The 18,977-nt window shown below is 58.3% G+C and overlaps 1 protein-coding gene across 8 annotated transcripts; it reads left to right on the top strand.

The window, feature by feature from the left end:
• The first annotated feature begins 7 nt into the window (after window positions 1-7).
• On the top strand, window positions 8-18,507 carry PAQR5 (progestin and adipoQ receptor family member 5). 8 transcript variants are annotated; one of them, XM_086756986.1, is made up of 9 exons: window positions 8-111; window positions 8,069-8,121; window positions 8,296-8,534; window positions 8,791-8,918; window positions 9,035-9,240; window positions 9,848-9,974; window positions 14,492-14,588; window positions 15,148-15,289; window positions 15,934-18,507. In XM_086756986.1, the coding sequence occupies exons 3-9, from the start codon at window positions 8,484-8,486 to the stop codon at window positions 16,179-16,181; spliced, it is 999 nt and encodes a 332-aa protein (XP_086613112.1). In that variant the 5' UTR covers window positions 8-111; window positions 8,069-8,121; window positions 8,296-8,483; the 3' UTR covers window positions 16,182-18,507. The 8 variants fall into 8 exon arrangements, with proteins under 8 accessions (XP_086613112.1, XP_086613110.1, XP_086613115.1 ...); XM_086756984.1 differs by having other exon boundaries at window positions 8-1,051; XM_086756988.1 differs by lacking the exon at window positions 8-111 and adding an exon at window positions 1,423-1,533.
• The last annotated feature ends 470 nt before the right edge of the window (window positions 18,508-18,977 follow it).

The raw sequence follows: 18,977 nt of genomic DNA, 5'->3' as shown, positions 1-18,977 counted from the left end.
AGTCGTCTCGGTAGTTTTGAGATCTCCTTGGAGGGTATTTGGGAAGGCTTTTACTCTAAGTAAGAGGGAAAATGCGCTTTTTTCCAGCAGTTATGAGTTTGCTGATTTGAGGTAAGGACCACAGATCTGTATTCCCTGTCTTCTCCAGTAAACTTGGTGTGTTGCTGGTGTGAGTGATTTCTGCTAAATGCAGCTCATTTTGAGTTCCTATGATTTTTGTTAAATAACAGTTTTAACTAACTGCTCACTAAAAAATAGCCTCACAAAGACCACAGCTGCTCTGCCGAGGTGGCCTGTGGTGCGCAAGAAACGCGCCGGTCTCTTAACTCCTGTTTCCAGCTAAAAATGTGCAATTCCTATCAAAATTCTCCCCCAAAATTGGAACTGAGGTCACCTCTGTCCTCGCCACTCCGTGCCTGAAGTGCCGCTCCCCGCCTTGATGCAGAGGTGCCGTTAAATCACAGCCAGCTTCTCCCGGTCCATGGAAAGTCGGTGCCTCCTTGCCTGTAAACGTGACCTGCACCCAGGATGCCACGTTTGACCGGGTCGTGAATAATTTGGCGTGACTGAGATCCCCAGAGCCAATCTTCCGCAGCCGGGCAGGGCTTCGGGGCTGTCTCCCAGCTGCTTGGGTGAAAATATTGATTTTCATTATTTAGCAGTTTGTTAAAAATGTATGGATTGAAAATAGAAGCGGATTTAAATACGTTGTCCCGGTGATGAATTTAGCTGTTTGCTGCTCGGTTTGCGGTGAAAGGAGATACACGTGCCATCTGCGGAGTGACTGATAACTCCCGTGCACGCACCACGTTCCCTGCATGTTAAATAGCTGCTTCTCTGCTTCACTCATCTCTTCCAAAAATGGCAGGAGCTGTTCAAACGCCAAGCGCCCCGAGTTTCAGCCCGTTAATCAAGGTGGAGTTTTGCAACGGGGGAGTGCAAGTGTCGGAAGACCTCCCGGCGCTCGCCGCCTCGGACCTTTAGGGCAGGACGTGTTTTCAGAGCCCGTCGTGTTGAACTGGTATCTCTAGCAGCTTGCCCAGTAGCTCTGGTTGGGTGGAACTGACGATTTACGGGACAGAGCGCCTTGTGCTGTGGTAATGACCGCTAACGAGCAGGGGTGGGAGGGTTTGCCATCTCAGAGAAGAGGAGTGCAGGTGCCTGCCTCGGTCAGACCCCTCCGTGCCGCTGGCCTCGAGCGGAGGAGCCGTCCCATGAGCGACACGCGCTCCAGCGTTGGTGCAGGCGACGGGAGTCTGTCCGTCTGCACGCGCCAGGACGGATGGATCCTGTGCATCTCCCGCCAGCTGCAACGAAAGGCCGCTCATCCACGGGTGGAGGAGTTACTGCTCCTCTCCTGGTGCCACCAAGCCTTTGCAGCAGGCAGTTGGAGGCCCCTCGTGCTGTGGGTACGCCAACAGCGTTTTATTTCTCAGTGCGCTTGGCTGGCCTGGCCTCAAGCCCTTGAGGTTCCACTCTTGCCCTCGGCGCGTGCGATGCTCGTATCACGTTGTGCTCTTGGTGGCGGTGAAGGTGAGGCGTCTCTCTGTTGGTTTTTTGGTTGCTTTTCTAGATTAATAGTATTTACTAGTCGGAAAATGCTGCATGTACAGCCTCCCTCTGCTCCGTCCCTCGCCCTGCGTGCCCCCTGGCCCCCTCCATCTGCACAAACACTGTTCTAAAGGAGTTTTCCCTGTTTCTAAGCCCAGCCTGATTGCCTTCCTGACCTTAAGCGGTGCCGTCGCCTTGGGGCACTCCCTGCTCAATGCATTCGTGGCGGTTTGGTGGCTTTCTGTCAGCCAGAGGAGGAAACACGAGGGACGGCGTTGCTGCGCGGAGCAGCTCCCCTGGCAGCAGGGAAGGGGGCGGCAGCTTCTCTGCCCGCGCTGGGAGACGTAAATGGTGCAGGGATACATTTCCGGGCCCAGGCGCCCGATCGTGGGTGAAACTGGGTGTGGGAAGTGGGAAATCAAACTGCCCTTTGCACAGTGCCCTCTGAGGAACCGGGGCTCCCCGGGCGGCGTGCAGGAAGCATCTAAAAAGACTTGTTTCCGCAAAGCCCGTTACTGGGAGGGGGGAAAAAAAGAAAACCCCAACGGCATCGCTGGGGTGGGGAGTACCAACCCATTCACTTCATCCTGAAGAAGCCTTTTCATTGAAATCCCGTCTTTACGCCAAGCGCTCGCGGGGCTTGGCTGGATCTTGTTAAACGTCCCGGTATTTCACTGCGGCTTTTTGTTTTCCCTGGGCCCGGTTTGAGCAGTCAAATGTCAGCAGAAGCAGCTGGCGGTAAACGCCGTTTCCCTCCGCGCGGGGCCGGCTGCTGGGCGCTTAACTGGGAGCTGAGCTGCTTACGGAGAATTAAATATTAACGCTGGTATTGCTCTCCTTAACGTGCCGGGCCCGGCGCGTGCGGAGCTGGGCTGTATCCGGCCGCAGGGATGCATGTGAAGCTCCCGGGAAGTGGTGATGATGATGAAGATGATGAAGGTGCAGGAAGTGCTTCCCAAATGTAGGTTTGGGGCTGGATTCCTGCGCTGGGGATGGCGAGGAAGGGCTGGGGGTGATTCTCCCCGTGGTGTCCTGGGTGTCCCAGCGAGGGTTTGGTTCCTCTCCAGCTCTGGCGCGTTCCATCTCACACGCCCTGTGAGCAGAACGTGGCAGCGTATTCATTTTGTAATTACAAATAATTAATTAAGGCAGGCTGGAGCCAGAAATGGATGAGCTGGGCTGTGCCAGCAGCCGGGGCGGCTGCGCATGGGGTCCTGCTCCCTGGCCAGGATCTGCTGGCGTGGAGATTTTGGCCGGACCCCTGTTGCCATCTGGGCTCGGCCACCTCAGTGCTCCCCTCGTTGCTTTCCCCGTGCGGGGGTCTCCGCCAGGATGCAGGAGGTGTGTTCCCATGGGAATGGGCACCGGGGGAGCAGGAGAGGAGGGAACGCTGGGGCGAAGCCGGAGCTGCTCTGTGGGCACCTCCCGGGCTTGGCAGTGACCCATGGCGGGGAAGGGCTAAATTAAATATGACACTTCTCCCCGCGCGCCCCCCGTTAGGCTCTGCCGTGATGCTGCCGGGGTTGGAGGCCGCGTGGTGAGTCCGGCGGCTGGAGCCACGGAGAGGAGGCGTAACCGGCCCAGGAGGGACGGGATGGGCCCGGCTGCCCTGACAAGGTCCCCTTTGCAAGGGGGACGGGGCACCGGGCTCGCTCTGGCCATGGCGACCCCCGGAGCCGGTGGACCCGCGGGTACCTACAGGGTGAACCCTCCCCACGCTTGGTCTTCACCCCTCCACAGAAATTTTGGGAACATCCCAGCATAGCTGTCCCCAGGCTGGCAGGGCTTTGCGGGCAGCTCCACCTGCCACGTTGGACCCCGCAGCTTCCACCGAGCCTTTTTTTTTTTTTTTTTTTTGGAGGGCAGATGTTTTGTCTGCAGTTCAGCAAACACACGCGGTGTTCTGGGTCACGGCCAGCTGGGAAAAGTCACCTTCCCGCTCCTGCCGCCCAGTTGTAAGTCAAACAAAAACCGGAGCGCGATTAAAGGCAGCGCGCGCTGTGCTGGGGGCGCGGCCGCGTTCCCCGCGCCCGGCCACGCTCGCCTCGCCCGCTCCTCCGTGAACGACAGTCAGGCAGAAGGATCCGGCCGACATCCAAACTGATTTTTTTCATTTTCCATCCTCTCCGGCTTTTAACGCCCTCGGTAAAAGCGCAGGGAAGCTGGGCCCTCGGCAAACGCGTGCCGGCGGCGCCGCCCATATCCACAAAAACGGTTCGGGGGCAGCAGGGAGGCTCGGGGAGAGCGGTCGGGGTGCTGAGCCTGGCGGCTCCAGCGGCATCGGCAGCGGTGCAGGGCTGCACGTCCCAGTCGCGCGTGTCCCCCGTGGTGTTTTGGGCCGCGCAGATGTTCGCCGAAGGCGTGGGTGCTCCGGCAGCGCCCCGTCTCCCAGCGGCTTGGGTTCAGCTGGTCGGTGCTGGGAAGCTTCCACTGGTTTGTAACCGGGAGCTGAGAACACTGGGTGCAGACGCACGAGGGTGCCCGGGCTGCTTGTCCGCGGGCACGGTGCCGGGCAGAAAGTCCCCGAAAGCGGGGTCAATCCCTGCTCCGCTGCGGAGAGCCACCAGCACAAATAGATGCGAGCGGATGGCTTGATGGGTTTGTGTCAGCGATCCTATAAAACCAACCAGGAGTCATTTAGAAGTTTTGCGCAGCAGCAGACTTCATCCTTTCCAGCCCGTTTGACCGGCTGTGGCTCGTAACCCCGGGCGGGCAAGGGGGCGAGTAGAGTAAATCCGCATCTTGGTCTCTGCGGGCGATGGTTTGGAGGAAAGAGCCCAGGAGACGGTTCAAAACACAACGGCAACGGCCTGGGGCATGCAGGGAGGCAGTGTTTTCCTCCTGCTTGCCGCTCTCCTGGCCCGCGGGTCCGGGGGCCGCGGGGGGATGAAGCCGGTGACGATCCCCCCCGGGAGCCGAGCTGGCCCTGGCCCCGCAGCTGGACACAGACACGCGTGTGCCCAGCTCCACCATGGCCTCGAAATCCAAACTTTGTGCCAATTTGCCCAGTTATCCGCAGCAGCTCCTCTGAGCAGCGCTGCAGTGAAACCGGCTTCCTCCTGCTGCCTGGGGACGGCTTTGCCTTCTTCATCCCCGTGAACGGGCTGATTGTAACCCCAGCCCCGCGCGGGCTCGCGCTGGAGCCTGAGCGGCAGTTCCGCTGGCACGCGTCTGTCCCCGCATCCCTCACCAGGCGAGATCCCTGCTGCTGCCAGCGCCGAGTTTCGTGGTAGCAGAGGTCATGGCCGTGGGGTTTGGGTTTTGCTGGCAGGATCTGGCCCTTCACGTGGGCGTCGCTTCGTTAAGGAAGCCGTTACCGGACCCATGGGTGCGCATCCCCCTGCCCGCCCCGTAGCTGCCCCTCGCCGGTGGGTCAGCCAGCGAGGCTCCGGAACTGGGAAACAGGCGCGCTCCCTGCCCCGGGCTGTCCCTCCGGGTGGGAAGGGGCCAGGAGACCGCAGAGCCTGGGAAGCCGTCGTCAAGGGGAGACTTCATGCGCTTGCACCCCGAAACTGATGCCAAGAGACTTTCCCTTGGGATCAAAACGCAGGGTAGCCGCGGATTTCCAGTGACTCACTGCTTCTCCCGTTACGCCTGGCTCCGGCCCTTCCAGCTACTTAACGGAACAGGAGCAGTGCCCGCGTGTCCCGCTCCGGCGACGCGCGGTTCTCCCTCTCCCGCTCCGCTCAGATGTGGTGAAACGCCTGACCAACGGCTGCAGGAAAACCAGAGCCTTCACAGAGGGAGGAGAAGGGGAAACGCGCTGGCCCGGCGGCGGCCAAGGGGACCCCGGTCTGTGGTCCTCCGGGAACGGGGCAAGGGCTCCCTCCGGTTTGGGAGCGGCTCCCTCCTCATCTACGGGGGAATTTTAACTCGGCAGTCTCTTTGGGGACAGTTAAGCAAGTTTTGGGTGTTTCCGGAGCTGAAGCGAGGCCCTGGGAGCTGGAGATGCACGGGGAGGTCTGTGAGTTAATATTTTTTCCTGACTTATTCCACTTCCTTGCAGCCGGGCTGAAGCTAATCCAGAGCGCGATCTGAGAGCGTTTGGCCGCGGTTATTTCCGGTTTTATTTTGTTGCCTTTTTCCTGTTCCACTAAAAGACGAGCCAGAATTAATTTGCTCCTAATCTGGGAAAGCAGCCGGCGGGGCTGACCTCCGCCGCCTCCTCCCCGCCGAGCCCAGCCGGGGCGCGGGGAACGTCCCGTCGGGTGCCGGCGGCGAGCGGGGCTTTTTGGCAGATCCTCCCTGCCCTTCCTGGCCGAGCTGGCGGCTTTGGCAAACCTGCCCGGGCCCGCCGGCTCGGCCGCCTCCGCCCCGGCCGGGCTGGCGGCGCGGCTGGGCCATGTGGGCTGTGTTTGTACACAGATGAGTAACGCGGCCGTCGGGAGCCAGCGCCGGCGATACGACGGCATCTGAGCCAGCCCCGCTCCCGGAGCAGCGCCGTAAGTACCGGCCGCTCTGCTTTCTGCCCCCCCCGAATCATTTCACTTGGCTGCTTTTCACGGCGGCCCCGGGGATGCCGAGGGCTCACGCGGCGGGAGCTCGCTGGTGGGTCCGTGCCGGGAGATTGCCACGGGCGCCGCGAGAAGGTGAAGGTGGGCAGAGCTGCGTGCGACGGGGCGGGGGCCGTGGGGCCGGCAGCGCGGTGCTTTTCCCTGCCCCGCGGCACCGGCGGCTGGCGGCTGCGCCCACCGTTTGTAGGATTTGTGGAAGTTTCGCTCGGTGGCATTTTAGGAGCGGGACAGGGCACTGAGACGCGGCCAGCCCCCGAGGAGGGCGGACGGAAGCGCTGGGTCTGGCAGAGAGCTCAAGCACGTGCCTGAAACGCACTGGTTTCGGAAAGCCCTGCGCTTACGCGTGTGCGGGGAGCTGCCTGCCCGTTGCGGATCCCGAGCGGATCCCCACAGCAATAACAGCCTCCTTGTTCTGCTGGAGAAGGTCTGGCCGCGTCCCGTGCTGCTGCCCAAAGGAGCCCAGCTGCTGGTTTTACAGCTCAGCTCGTCCCTCTCCTTCCACCGCCGTAAGAAAGTCATAAAAGTTAATTATTAACGGCTCAAATATTTCCTGCCCATTGGAAGACAGCGGCTGGCGCTGGCGGGGAGAGCCGTGCCGTGGGAGAGCCGCCGCAGCCGAGTCCAGGCGCGTCACGGAGGGACGGGGAACACGTCGGGGCTCAAATTCAGCTTTAAGGGTGAAGGCAGGAACCTTCCCCGGGCGAACACGGCACGAACCACGGGCTCCTGCAGCCTGCGGTGCCCGGCGTCCCCGTGGCCATGGGGGGATGAAGAGGAGGAGGAGGAGGAAGAGGAGGTGTGTTGGCAGCCAGCTGCAGAGTTTGTAACCCGCCGTTTGCCAGAGGCGACGGCCGCCATGTGCCCCCATCCCTCGTCCCAGCCCGCCGCCCGGGAGCGCTGCTCCCCACCTCGCACGAGTCGCAGGGTGTGCCCGGGCGGCCGCTGCGCCCCGCGGCTCCCTGACTCGTCTCGCTCTTAAAAACACAAGTCCTTCGCTAAGCCGGGGCGCGGTGCTCCCCACGGGGCGCGGGCAGGGGAGCAGCTCCCCGCTTCGGACCCGCTTTGCCTGGCTTGCCCCCAGCGCGCCCAGCGCCCCAGCCCTGTCCAAGGGCTCTTTACAAACCGGGCTCCCACGCCCCATGGCGTGCCTTCGCCAAGGGCCCGCGCCCTCACGAGATAAGGGCCGGTATTTTTGTTCCGTCCCGTCATCACCCTCATTTGTGTTCCTGTCAGGCGCGCGGCGGGGATAGGGAAAGGCAGAGCCCCGTGCCGGGCTGCCCTTTATTTTGGGAGCACGCAAAGAACCCACGGCTGCCCTCGCTCCCTGCCCTCGCTCCCTGCCCTCCCGCTGGGTCCGGAGGCTCCGGAAGCCACCGCAGGGCTCAGGTCCCCTTTCCACCATGGAAAAATTCAGGAATACCGAGGGGATTGCGGCAGGCCGCGGGCTCTGTGGGGTTGGGGCAGCATGCTTCCAGCACAGCAGCCCAAACAAAAGCTCCCGATTTCAGTCTAATCTTTAACTAAAGGCATTTCCAATTTTATTTTACGCCGGGTTTATTGCTCTCCTGCCTCGTTAATTTTTTCCCTCCTCTTAACCACCTCCCAGCCACCTCCCTCTCTCCGCGCACTCCCCGCGCGCAGTGGCCCACAGCGTTTTGCCTGTTCTGGGTCGTGCCGGAGCTGCTCGGCCGCGCGGAGAGGTAGAGTGCAGGTGGGGAGGAAGAGCAGGGGAGGATGGAGGGTAAGCCCGGGGTTGGGGAAGGGCAGCAAAGGGACTGGCAGGTCTCTGCGCGGCACCAGCAATGGGTGCTGAGGGCTGAAGCTCAGGGTGTCCTGGTGGGAAGCTTTGGGGTGGCCGGGGCAGCTGAAACGCCGTCCCAGAGCAGCTCTGGGAGCCCTATCTCACAAGCTCAGGCTCCCCTCTCGTCCGGCTGCCCCCGGGCCAGGCGGTCCCTTGCAGGAGGAAGCAGGACATGAAGTTTATTTTCACCTTTATTTCACAGAGCAGAGGTGGAGGCGGAGGGGGGAGAGGCAGCGCTGCCGAAGCCGTCAGAGGGTAAGAGATGGAGACGCTGCGGCCGGAGGGAGGGAGGATCCCAGCTGCAGGGATGGATGCTGTCTCCCCTCCCCGCACCACGGGAATCCCCCCTGGAAGCATTTCCCTTGCGTGGGTTTGGGACCCTGCACAGGGACACTGTGCCACGTCCCCACAAACGCTCCTCTCCCCCAGGCCACCCATCCCGAGCGCGGGGAGCATCGCTTCGCCTGTCACGGGGCAGCCCCGTCCCCGTCCCGTCACGTCCCCGGTGGGGTGTGAGATGCGGCCAGGCAGGGTGTGAGGCACCGCCGGGGCTCGTCCCCAGGCAAGCCGACCCGAAAACGTCCCGCGGAGCCAGAGCCCGAGCCCCGACCTGCGCCATGCTGAGCCTCAAGTTACCTCGGCTGCTCAGCATCCACCAAGTGCCTAAGGTCAGAGAGGAGCTCTTCTTCCCTAAGCCCGAGGCTCGGTGGGATTTTGGGAGGTGACAGGCGGGAGCGGGATGCTGGGGTGGCTTTTCCCCACGTTGGGGTCGCGCTCAGCCCCTCCCCGGGACACGGCTCTGTCCTCGCAGCGCGGTCCTGGGCCCCAGATTAGGGGCACTCTGCTTTTGGCAGCCTGCCTTCCTTCTCCTCTGATTTCTCCTTCCTTCTCCGGCTGCCACTGGTGCCAGTCCTTGCCTTGCAGGGGTACCGGGAGCAGGGGATCCTCTTCGGGTACCGCCCCCCCAGCAGCTCGGCGGCGGACTGCCTCCTCAGCGTCTTCCAAATGACCAACGAGACCCTCAATATCTGGACACATTTCGTCCCTGCCTGGTGGGTACCACGTCTCAGGTCTTCAGCATCCACGGGAGGAGGTGGCGGGTCCCTGCGGCGGGAGCGGGGATGGGGGGCACCCAAGGGTGCGATGCTCACCACCCCCCACCCCGCAGGTACTTTGTGTGGACGCTGGTGGGGCGGCTGCAGGGGCCGGGGGGCCGGGAGGACCCCCACGCCTGGCCCCTGCTCACCTACCTGCTGACCTGCTGCATCTACCCCCTGGCCTCCAGCTGCGCCCACACCTTCAGCACCATGTCCACCCGCGCCCGCCACGTCTGCTACTTCTTCGATTACGCCGCGCTCAGCATGTACAGCTTGGGTAAGGGCGGGCCGGGTGCGGAGGTTTCGGTGGGGTGCCGGGGCACCCACAGCTGAGGTGTCGGGATGGGGCCGACCCCCAGGGCCGTGGGTGGCTCGTACCCACGGGATGAGCAGAAATGGCTCGTGTAGCGTCCCCTCCTCCTCCCTGCGGCCCGGCACCTGATTGCGACCACACAGCGTCCCTGACACCACCACAAATAATAATTCAGAGCTGGGGTTTGTACCTGGCAGCCCTGGGTCGGAGGCCTGGCGTGTGACGCCTCGGTGTTTGTAGTAAATAGAATAAGGAAAAGAAAAACCGCATTAAAGACGAGTGCTGCCCGGTGGTGCCTTGCTGGGGTGCGAGCCCAGCGTGAGCAGCCGCCGGCGGGGTCTTTGCGGGGCGCAGCGCGGCTCCAGCTGCTCGCAGGAAGGGGTTTGCAGCAGCCGGCTGTCGGGGCGCCTGCTGCCGCTCCCCTGAGCCGCTCCTCCACCCCAGCTCCCGTCGCCCTCTCCTGAAAGCGCCCAGGGCCAAGCGCCACGTGAAAGGTTCGCCGCTGCGCCCGGGAGGATGCTGAGGGTGCCGGCGGGCGCTGGCCCTCACCGGGCACCTCCCACTTTTCCAGGGTCCGCGCTGGCGTACTCGGCCTACGTCTTCCCAGCAGAATGGGTCAACAGCACCTTCCACCTCTGCTACGTCCCCATCGCCATGCTTAACACCGTCGTTAGCACCGGCCTGTCCTGCTACTCCAGGTAAGTGCCTGCTTTGTCTGCCGCGATGGCAGCATAATCATTAATTAATATCGCTAATAAAGCTTTTCAGTTACAGGCTGTATGGTAACAGTAGGAGCCTCAAGCTCAGGAAGGGGGAGGAGAGGACTTTGGGTTTGGGAAGCGTGGTGTGTGTTGGCACTGGGAGAGTTTGATGACCCAAACCACAAAACAAATGCAGTCGCTTTAATTTTTGACAGTTCAGAAGGAAATTTCATACCTCCAGCACCTCGTTTGGGCTGTTGGTTTTCTAACATGACCTGCCAAAAGCGGTGGGCTCCTGTGCCCCCAGCATGGACTTGATGATCTTGGAGGTCTTTCCCAACCTCAAAGACGAGCACGGGTTTGGGTTTAAGCCTGCGCACGGTCCTGCCCAAGGCCCGTACCAGCCCCGGCGCTGTGCGTGTGCGGGCGCTTCTGCGTGTGCGTGCGTTCTGTGGGTGTGCGGCAGATTCGCAGAGGAGGAACCTCAGCATTCTTGCGGCCGGTTGCGTCATTGTGAAAGCACAGGCAGCGTTGCGTGCGTGGTATTTTGTTTCTGAATGGCGTGAGACAGTTTGTTTGGAATAACTCACGTGTCTAAACTGCTTGGCCGATCTCCAGCGATACATGCCGTGCTAGATCCCTAGCTGGGCTGGTTTTTATTTGGATTCACGGTCAGAACCTGCCTGAAGGCCGCGTTTGTAACACGCTCGTGCCTGTCACTGCGGTGACACGCGGCTGGCTTTGCAAAACCTACAATTCCTGCTTTCACAAGCGGTGTGAATCGCTTGGCATTGCTCCTTCCTTCTGTTTCGGGGTGTCTCTGTGTTTCGGGTCACTCTTTGACAGCATCACGTAACCTCAGGCGGGGGTCCCTCCTCGGCAGACCCCCCCGGGACCCCCGGCACAGGGCCATGTTTCGCTGCGGGGAGAAAGGAGCTCCCACGCGCTGGCAAGCACAGCAGGATGAAAGCGCGCTGCCGGGCTGGCTCTGACACAGGGTGGGATGCAGCTGAGCGTCATTGGGGGGGCTAAGCGCTCGATATTCCTTACAGATCCTGCAAATGCGGCTCATTTACGTGTCTGCTGAGGAGGGGGGGATTTGCTCGCCTTTTGGTCTGCGGGCTACTCGCTGGGGTAACTCCCTGGGGAGGACGGTTTGGCTCCATCCTTGGCGTTACCGAGCAGCACTGCGGACTCAAGGAGCTTTCTTGGATCACTCCACGGATGATGCCAGCTGGGGCTTACTGTTTTTGCCTTATATTCCTCATTTCTTTCCCTTTCTCTTCTCCCCCTCTTATTTTTTTTGTCCGTCTCTCTATTGCCTCATTAGACGGGCTCAGCAAACGAAGCTCACGGACCGTGTGCTAATCCTAGTACTCACCACTTGAAGAGAACTCTTAGGAAATATCAGCAGTTTGAGATCACTTCCAGATTAATTCGGATTGTTTAAAAAATTCTTGGCCTGCAAATTTAACTGTCAGCATCTCTCTACTGCAAAGCTGTAAGGACAGTTATGTGAAAAACACGCCACTATCCTGTGCGACAGAAGAGCAGTTCTTGTTGTCTTGGGAATTTCCATTAGAAAAGTGGTAAATCCATCAAATGTCAGCTTAAAAAAAAAAAAAAATCAACAGAAGATCCCTGGGTGAGCAGGAATATGGAATACACCAAGTATGCCATTCCAGCGCGGGCCAGCAACGCTGCTGGTTCACCCCCACGGTGGTGAGCGGAGCTGCGCTCCCCGCGCGTGAGCATCTCAGCTGCGTGTGCGCTGGCCGTGTCCCCGTCCGTCCGTCTGTCTGCTTCCTCTTCTCTCGCAGGCTGAGGCTGGCAGGGCTGCAGAGGACCAGGGCGCCTGGTTTTGTGCCCGCCTCTGCCGCAGGGCATCCCTGGGCTGTGTAAGTGGCTTGTGCCGTGCTTGCACCCCGGGGTTGGGGATGGGGACAGCGGTGCCTGGGCCACCCCATCGCCTACCGCAGGGCGCTGCTCGCCGATTGCCTTCACTTTGGCATCACCCTTGGCTAAGCCACGCCAGCAAAACGTCCTCCCAAGGCGGGAGGTTGGATGGGAGCGGAGCCAAAACCGAATTGTGCAACGGGCGGTGATGGTATGGAGGCAGGTGTGCCCAGAGGGGACCTGCCCAGGCACTCCCGCTCCTGCCCGGCTCACCGAGGGCTCGGCACAGCAATGCCGTCGGGGCTGCTCCGCCAACCGCACCCTGAGCCGGGCCGTCTCCAGGAGCCGGGAGGGTTCGTGGCTGCCTGGGACTGGGGTCACTGGAGGGGAGAGGCGAGCGGCACGCCTGGCCAATTCAGAGCGGTTGGTGCTCAGACCTGCAGCGCTGGGCTAGGGAAGGGCTCCTGACCCCACTGAGCTTCTGCACCGTGGCCGAACACAGAGGCCGAGTGCGCTCCGTGAAGGTTGATGGGAGCATGGGTTGATGCAGAGGAGGATGCAGCAACGTGATGAAGGCAGGGACTTGCTGCGGTGCAGCTGAGGAAAGGCATTTGCTAAGTTACTGCACCAAATTTTAGCAACTTGTCAGGAAATTTTCCCATCCTAGACGGCTGGCTGATGAGTCAATATTTGGTTGGCTGATTTTTTGCATCCGTTGGCCTAGGAACGTCGAATTGCCAAACAGGGAAACGTGCAGATGGTGTGTTTATCCTTGATGTGACACTAGATACCCCTGTCACGCTGAAATAGAGAGCATCCCGCCGCATCCCCCCCAGCGCGGGATGAGCAGCCACACAAAGGTTTCTTTCATGCTTGAGGATTTGGCAACTCCCTGCGGACACCCCCACGAAAGCAGAAAAACCTGTACGGGCTTTTCAGGAGGGAAACGGAGCGTGCTTGAACTCAGCTAGGTCTCACGCGATCCTCTGGGAACAGGGTGCTGGCCCCGGGGTCACCAAGCGCCTGGCTGTGCGCCCAGGCTGCGGTGGCTCTGTTTTGGCAACAGGAGCGCAGGTTGGGCTGGTCCGTGGCCAGAGGAGCGGGAGGATGCGCGGCAAGCGTGAGCGTAGCGCCGCGCAGCAGCACAGGAGTACGGCACCAGGCAGGTGAAACCACGTCGGGGAAGCGCAGCAGGAATCACGCAGGAATACAGGAGGAAGCAGAGCTGGAGGCATCGTCATCATCGGCATAATGTCTTCTGCACGAGCCACAAGCCATGGTGGAAGAAATGGTTCTTGCGCTGATTTGTTGGGGTTTCAACCCATTTTCGGGGCCGTCGTGACAGAGCCCTTCTGCTTTGCAGGCAGGTCTCTTGTAGTTCTGCTCGAGTTCATCTCCCTGTTTCCCCGTCGGGCTAAAAAACCTGCAAAAGCCGGTCTTTCCCGGGGGAAAGAGGCATCAGAGGGAGCGGTGTTCTGCTCCTGGTCTGGAGCGCCTGGGGCTGTGGCGGGAGGTCAGGGTGACGGGCCGGCTGCTGGAGCCTTCCCCGAGGCAGGGAGCATCCCGACACCCTCCCTGCTGCCCCCCAACCGCCCCCACGGCCGGCGGGGCAGGGCTTGGTGTGGGGATGCTGGCAGGGCCAGCCGGTGCTGCTGGGCTTCTTTGCGGCTCCCCTTGCCTTCCCATCTCCCGGTCCCGTCCGAGTTCTGTTCCCTGTGCGGCAAGAGGGCTCAGCACACAGCCTGTGCCCCAGCTCCAGGTTTTAGAATGGGTTTTTTGGGACCTGGGTGGTCAATTCTTTCATGATGTCAGCATGATTGTCCTGGGCAACAAAATGCAGAATATTACTGCCAATACAGACGCAGGCTTTCCTCCTCATATATAGACAATTGTAACCAACAGGCTGCTTCTTCCAATATAAGGGTGATTTCACTATAAAATAACTTGTTAAATTCATTTACTTTGTGTTTTCAGTGACTCTCTCCATGCATTCTCTGAAATGACAGTTGCAAAGTCTTGGCAGGCCGTAAAAACCCAGGATGCTGCGACACCTCCCACATTTCAGACATAAGCTGCAACACAGCTTAATTAACAAGCAGTGGCAATCACAGCCTGAACGCGGCACCACCTCCGAAGCCTTCCGAACCGCGGCAGACGTGTCCTCCCGGATTGCTGCGCTCGGAAAGCTTGGATTCAAAACCGAGAGGGGAAACTCAGCCGAAAACAACTGCGGGGGCAGCAGCTGTTCAAAGACCAGCTCCGCTCCTCGCTGCCGATGGGAACGGTTGATAAGCAATGGCGAAGAAGCAAAACGAGATGGTGTAGAAAAGGTTGTTTTCAGAGCGGCAGAGCACAGAACAGGGGAGAGCAGCCCCTCAGCCCTTCCTCCCCCAGCTCAGGGTGCAGCCAGGGAAGGTTCAGCCGCGTGAGCTGAGGTTGGGCTCAGCTTTAACACCCGTGCTGCCCTGCCCGAATCCGTGGCTGCACGTGGGAGGACGTACGTGCAGTCTGTACACGGCAATCCGCGGTCCCCAGCACACCACGACGGAACCCAGCGCTTCGGCTCGCCCAGTCTGCCGCGCTGCGCCGTGCGAAATACCTTCTCTGTTCTCCCCTAGGTTTGTGGAGGCGGAGCGGCCCAGGTTCAGCAAGGCTGCCCGCACGCTGGCCTTCGCGTACCCGTACCTCTTCGACAGCATCCCTCTCTTCTACAGGGTACGCCTTCACAGCACCCAGACACTTGCTTGCTGCAGGGTTGGAAATAGCAGTTGCTTCATCTTAGTCTGAAAATATTTGGGAAAATATCATAGAATCATAGAATGTTTTGGGTTGGAATGCCAGCCTTTTTGTTTTTTGTTTTTTTTTTTTTTTCTCAAAGGAAAACAAACTCCAGCAGGAAAAGAGATTTGGTTATTTTTTCCTGCACCTATTGACAGGCAGATTCCTTCCACTTCAAAGCACCGCGCTCAAACCATGCCTGTGCTGGAAAGTTACTGCCCTTGAAAGCTGCAAGTTTTGCAGTTCCTCAGCTGGAGCGGGGTGGGAATTTTGCTGCAGTGGGGCCTAAGGACAAGAGGTGCGGGGCTGGGATTTGCAGGAAATGGAGGTGACAGCTCTTTATTGAGCCCTGGGTCCCGCACCGCGTGGCCTGGTTTCGGGTGGTGGGCAGCCAGAGATGCCGGGGGCTCAGGAACAGCGCTGCCGCCTTTAGAAATGTCTTGTTCCCCTCTTTCCTTTGCACGCTCCCCCTGCGTGGGCACATCTGCTGCTGCAGTTCTACCTGTGCGCGGGGGAGAGCTGCACGGAGGCCGCCATCCCCGTCCACTACAAGCACACCGTCTTCGCCTTCCTCACTTGTTTCATCTTCGCTAGCCATCTGCCAGAGCGACTTGCGCCAGGACACTTTGACTATATCGGTAAGTGCCGCGCGGGTGAGCTGGCATTGTTCTCTCATTATTTTCAGGAAGAAAGTGCATTAATGCACGAGTGGCTCCCAGAGGTTATAATACATTCCCTGCTGGAGACGTGAGATGTATTTTTCACGTATGAGATACAGCAGTCCTGCCTGGGTGAGCGGGAACAGCTCCAGCAGCACGCTGTTTCCAAAATGTTTCACAGAGGGTTTCCTGATCGTAAAGCGCTCATTTCTCATGCAAAAAAACCCTCACCTGGGGCACAGTGATGCCTCACAGTGCCACGTCAGGGCACCGCAGGAGCAGCCACCAAGCAGGCCAGTGGCAGTCCTGGCCACGCTGGGGTTTTCCCTGCCCTCTCTGCCGCGCCGTGCGCAGGCACAGTGCTCCTCTACGTGCTGCGCGCGCCAGGACCGCAGCAGAGAGCTGCACATCGCTCCTTTCCATTACAGCCTGCTGCATTTTGGCAAGGAAGAGCTCTGTGCTCTCGAGGCACAACGATAAAAGCCACAGAAATTAGTAGAATAAATATTTTAAAATGTGATGCCTGGAGGCAATGGATGCTAGGGAGGCCTGCCGAGCCCTCGCGGTGCTGTTCTAGCGCAGCCCAAGGAGTTCCTTGGTGAGTGCTTTTGGCTTTGTTGCAGGGCACAGCCACCAAGTGTTCCACGTGTGCGGGATCATCGGCACGCACTTCCAGATGGAGGCCATCACGATGGACATGGCCGAGCGCCACCACCGCCTGCAGCCCGCCGCGCTGCTCCCCTCGTCCCTGCAGACTCTGGGGTCCATGGGCGTCTCCATGGCCGTCAGCCTGGCTGTTGTCGGGCTCTGCTCCGTGTCCCTGCGCTTCATGCCGGAGCCTCCGCAGAGAGAAAAACCGCACGGGCATTAGGCTGCGGGTCTAGACGGTATTTATGCTGCTCCACCGGAGAGACCCCAGACCGTAAGGGTATGGTATGGACGAGGAGGGGTTTGTTTGCCTATGCTCTCTGAGAAAATATTTTAAATTTTCTCAAGAGCGAAACATATTGCACTGGTTTTTGTACATATAGCTTTAAAGCTGGGAAGAGATTATGAAATGCTTTTAATCAAGTTGCTATTTCACCATAAGAAATATTTAAAGTAATCTTAATTTTTTTTTCTGTAAAAGGGAGATAAGTGCTAATACTTTCCAAAGCAATAGGCATTCATCGGGTCTGCCTTGCGGAGGAATCGGGGGGCGGGTGGATGTGGACATCGCTGCATCTGGTGACACGGATGTCAGCAGTTCAGACCACAGCCAAGACTCCTTGGCGAAGGCACGAGCAAGGGCCCACCCAGGGGCTCCCTACCTAAGCTTCTCACCTTCAAAGTGGCATTATTTAGGGGATTAGAACCTCAAACATCTGTGTTACACAGCCTTACGCTAAACCCAAGTGCCTGACAGAGGTGGGAGTGAGAGAGACTAGAGTTTGCCTACGTTTTGAATTCAGCTATTTTTAATCATTACCTGGAAAGAGTTACTCTGGAAGAATTCTCCATGGGACGTTCCTCCAGAATAGCTTTTTTTGGGGGTCCAATTCTGGTGCATAGGTAAGTCCTGGGAAATTAATTCCCACGGGAGAGCTGAGCTCCCGCCTGCGCAGGCAATGCAACTGCCCGGCGGTGACGCAGCCCGGAGCACAGAGCACGGGAGGCACCGTCCCTTGCACCGCGCGCCTCCGTCCTGTACCCGCGGCTGGGCTCCTTCTCTGACCTCACGTGTGGCCTCAAACGAAAATGGAGGAAGAAGCACCCGCACCTGAGAGGGGGTGACACAGGCTTCCTTACCAGCACTGTTTAGTGCCGAGTGTTATTCAGAAAAGGTGTTTGACACCTTGTTGAGGGCGACGGCTGAGAAATTCCTGCCCGCCACGTCGAGGCATCCCCTCCCAGGTCTTTCTGGAAGCAGGATACTGGGCTAGTGGGACCCCCTGAGGGTGGGAGTGGTGGTAGAACCACCACCTCTGAACCCCTCTACTTTCTTGTCCCACTCACACAGGAGAATGTTTTTCTTTTCAGGAGTGAACAGGATGGGGTTGTCTGGGGAGAATCAGACTTCAGCTGCACATGAAGTGGGAGTCTGTACAGCGCAGGGGCGCGAGCACTGTCGGCTGAAAGCCGGGAGTTAGAACAGCCGAGCTGGGAGTACCTGGGGTGTCAAAACCACGTAATTGTAAAGCATTTCCAGAGTCAGACCTCTGCTCACCCAGCACAGCCCTGTGCTCCGGTGGCTGCTCCTTGCTTTCCTTTGCTGCTGCATCTGGATTTCACAGGAGAGCTCTGCGGAGAGCCTGGAGGCCTCAGCCTGGTCCGGGCGAGGGGGAGGCTGCTCGCGGGGAGAGCTCGGCTGGTGGCGACGGAGCTTGTCACGTTGGATTTGCCTAGCGCCGCGCAGCAGGTACAGGAACACGCGATGCAAAGATTACTGCTAGGGAATATTATCAAGCTTCTTGATAATCATACGGGTGTATAATCTGTTTTGTGTGTAAGTACCTCTATCAAGGTATAATCGATGCACTTTTGAGTGACAATACAATGGCTTCTTAAATACATTATGGGACAAATAAGTTTTTTGAAAAATAGCTTTCTTTAGAAAGCTGACTGAGATTTATATTAATATTTATAAGCACTGGAACATAATTGTTTATTCAGTAGGTTTATTTCATTAAGAGAGAAAAATAATATAACTATCGCATTGATATATGCTAACCTGATTTGTCTAGTTTCATGAAAATACTGTCTGTGAGAATTAATCACTTCAGAGATAATTGCTGATAATTGCAAAGCTTATTTACCTTGTGTACTCTTGTGACTGGAAAGGAATCTGGCTCTGCGTGCATGACATGATTTAAGAGTCTGCAAAATTTACATGGATCATTATACATTTTTTCCTTGGTTGTTTAACTTTTGAATTTGGGAAGTCCTCTCATCCTCTTCAGGTGAAGTTATCTGTAGGAAAACTACATTAAAAATATAACATCGTATTATCCACCACTGTAATCCCTCTGGATCCTGCAGCACGTTGCGTGGACGCTTTGTCTGGCACATACTTTACACACTGAATGAGTGAACGTTTGATCTCGAGGCAGCACTGCTCAGCCAGATTTCTTCTTCAGTTGGAGATAAGCCTTCAAAATGCTATTCAATGTACTAAATTTTATTATATAAAGAAATAAAAACTCTGTGTCAAATTGTTACGAGTGAATAACACAGGGTATTTATTTGTTGGAACAGGCTGTTTTGTTGCGTGTTTGCACCCAGTGCAGAGCAGACCCCACACAAAACTGTCACCTTTATGACCAAATCCCAGAGAACGTCACTCATCCGCTCTTCAGCCAAGCAGATTTTACTGCGCTGACGAACCGCGCACATACAGCAGATTTTTAGGTCTAGCGAGTTCCTTTGGGTTAAGGTGAACGGTGAATCTGAATATTCCTGAGTAACGCTTAATCCAAAAGACGCGTGTCTTCTTCCAGAGGAGTACAATGCAGAATGCGGATTCAAATGAGCTGCAAGGAGGGTGTGAATGTGTCCTGGTTCTGGGCATTCAGTCTGGTTTTCAGGGTGGCAGCCCCACTTTACCAGTTTCGGGGTGCGGGGCAAGGACGGTCGTGGCTCACAAGGTGCTCCGTGGTGGCGGGGCTGCAGGCAGGGCTGCGGTTCTGCT

The sequence above is a fragment of the Chlamydotis macqueenii genome, chromosome 12, assembly GCF_036417535.1.
Source record: "Chlamydotis macqueenii isolate bChlMac1 chromosome 12, bChlMac1.mat, whole genome shotgun sequence".
NCBI classification, from domain to species: Eukaryota; Metazoa; Chordata; class Aves; order Otidiformes; family Otididae; genus Chlamydotis; species Chlamydotis macqueenii.
The sequence above is the reverse complement of the archived record's forward strand: the minus strand, read 5'-3'. Positions and strand labels throughout refer to the sequence as shown.

What these genes read in the sequence shown, in the direction of transcription:
- PAQR5 (XM_086756989.1), top strand. Translation starts at nt 8,484, where the DNA reads ATGCTGAGCCTCAAGTTACCTCGGCTGCTCAGCATCCACCAAGTGCCT. An exon ending in GGCCTGTCCTGCTACTCCAG is followed by an intron (nt 9,975 to 14,491) that starts GTAAGTGCCTGC and finishes GTTCTCCCCTAG; the next exon opens with GTTTGTGGAGGCGGAGCGGC. An exon ending in GCATCCCTCTCTTCTACAGG is followed by an intron (nt 14,589 to 15,147) that starts GTACGCCTTCAC and finishes CTGCTGCTGCAG; the next exon opens with TTCTACCTGTGCGCGGGGGA.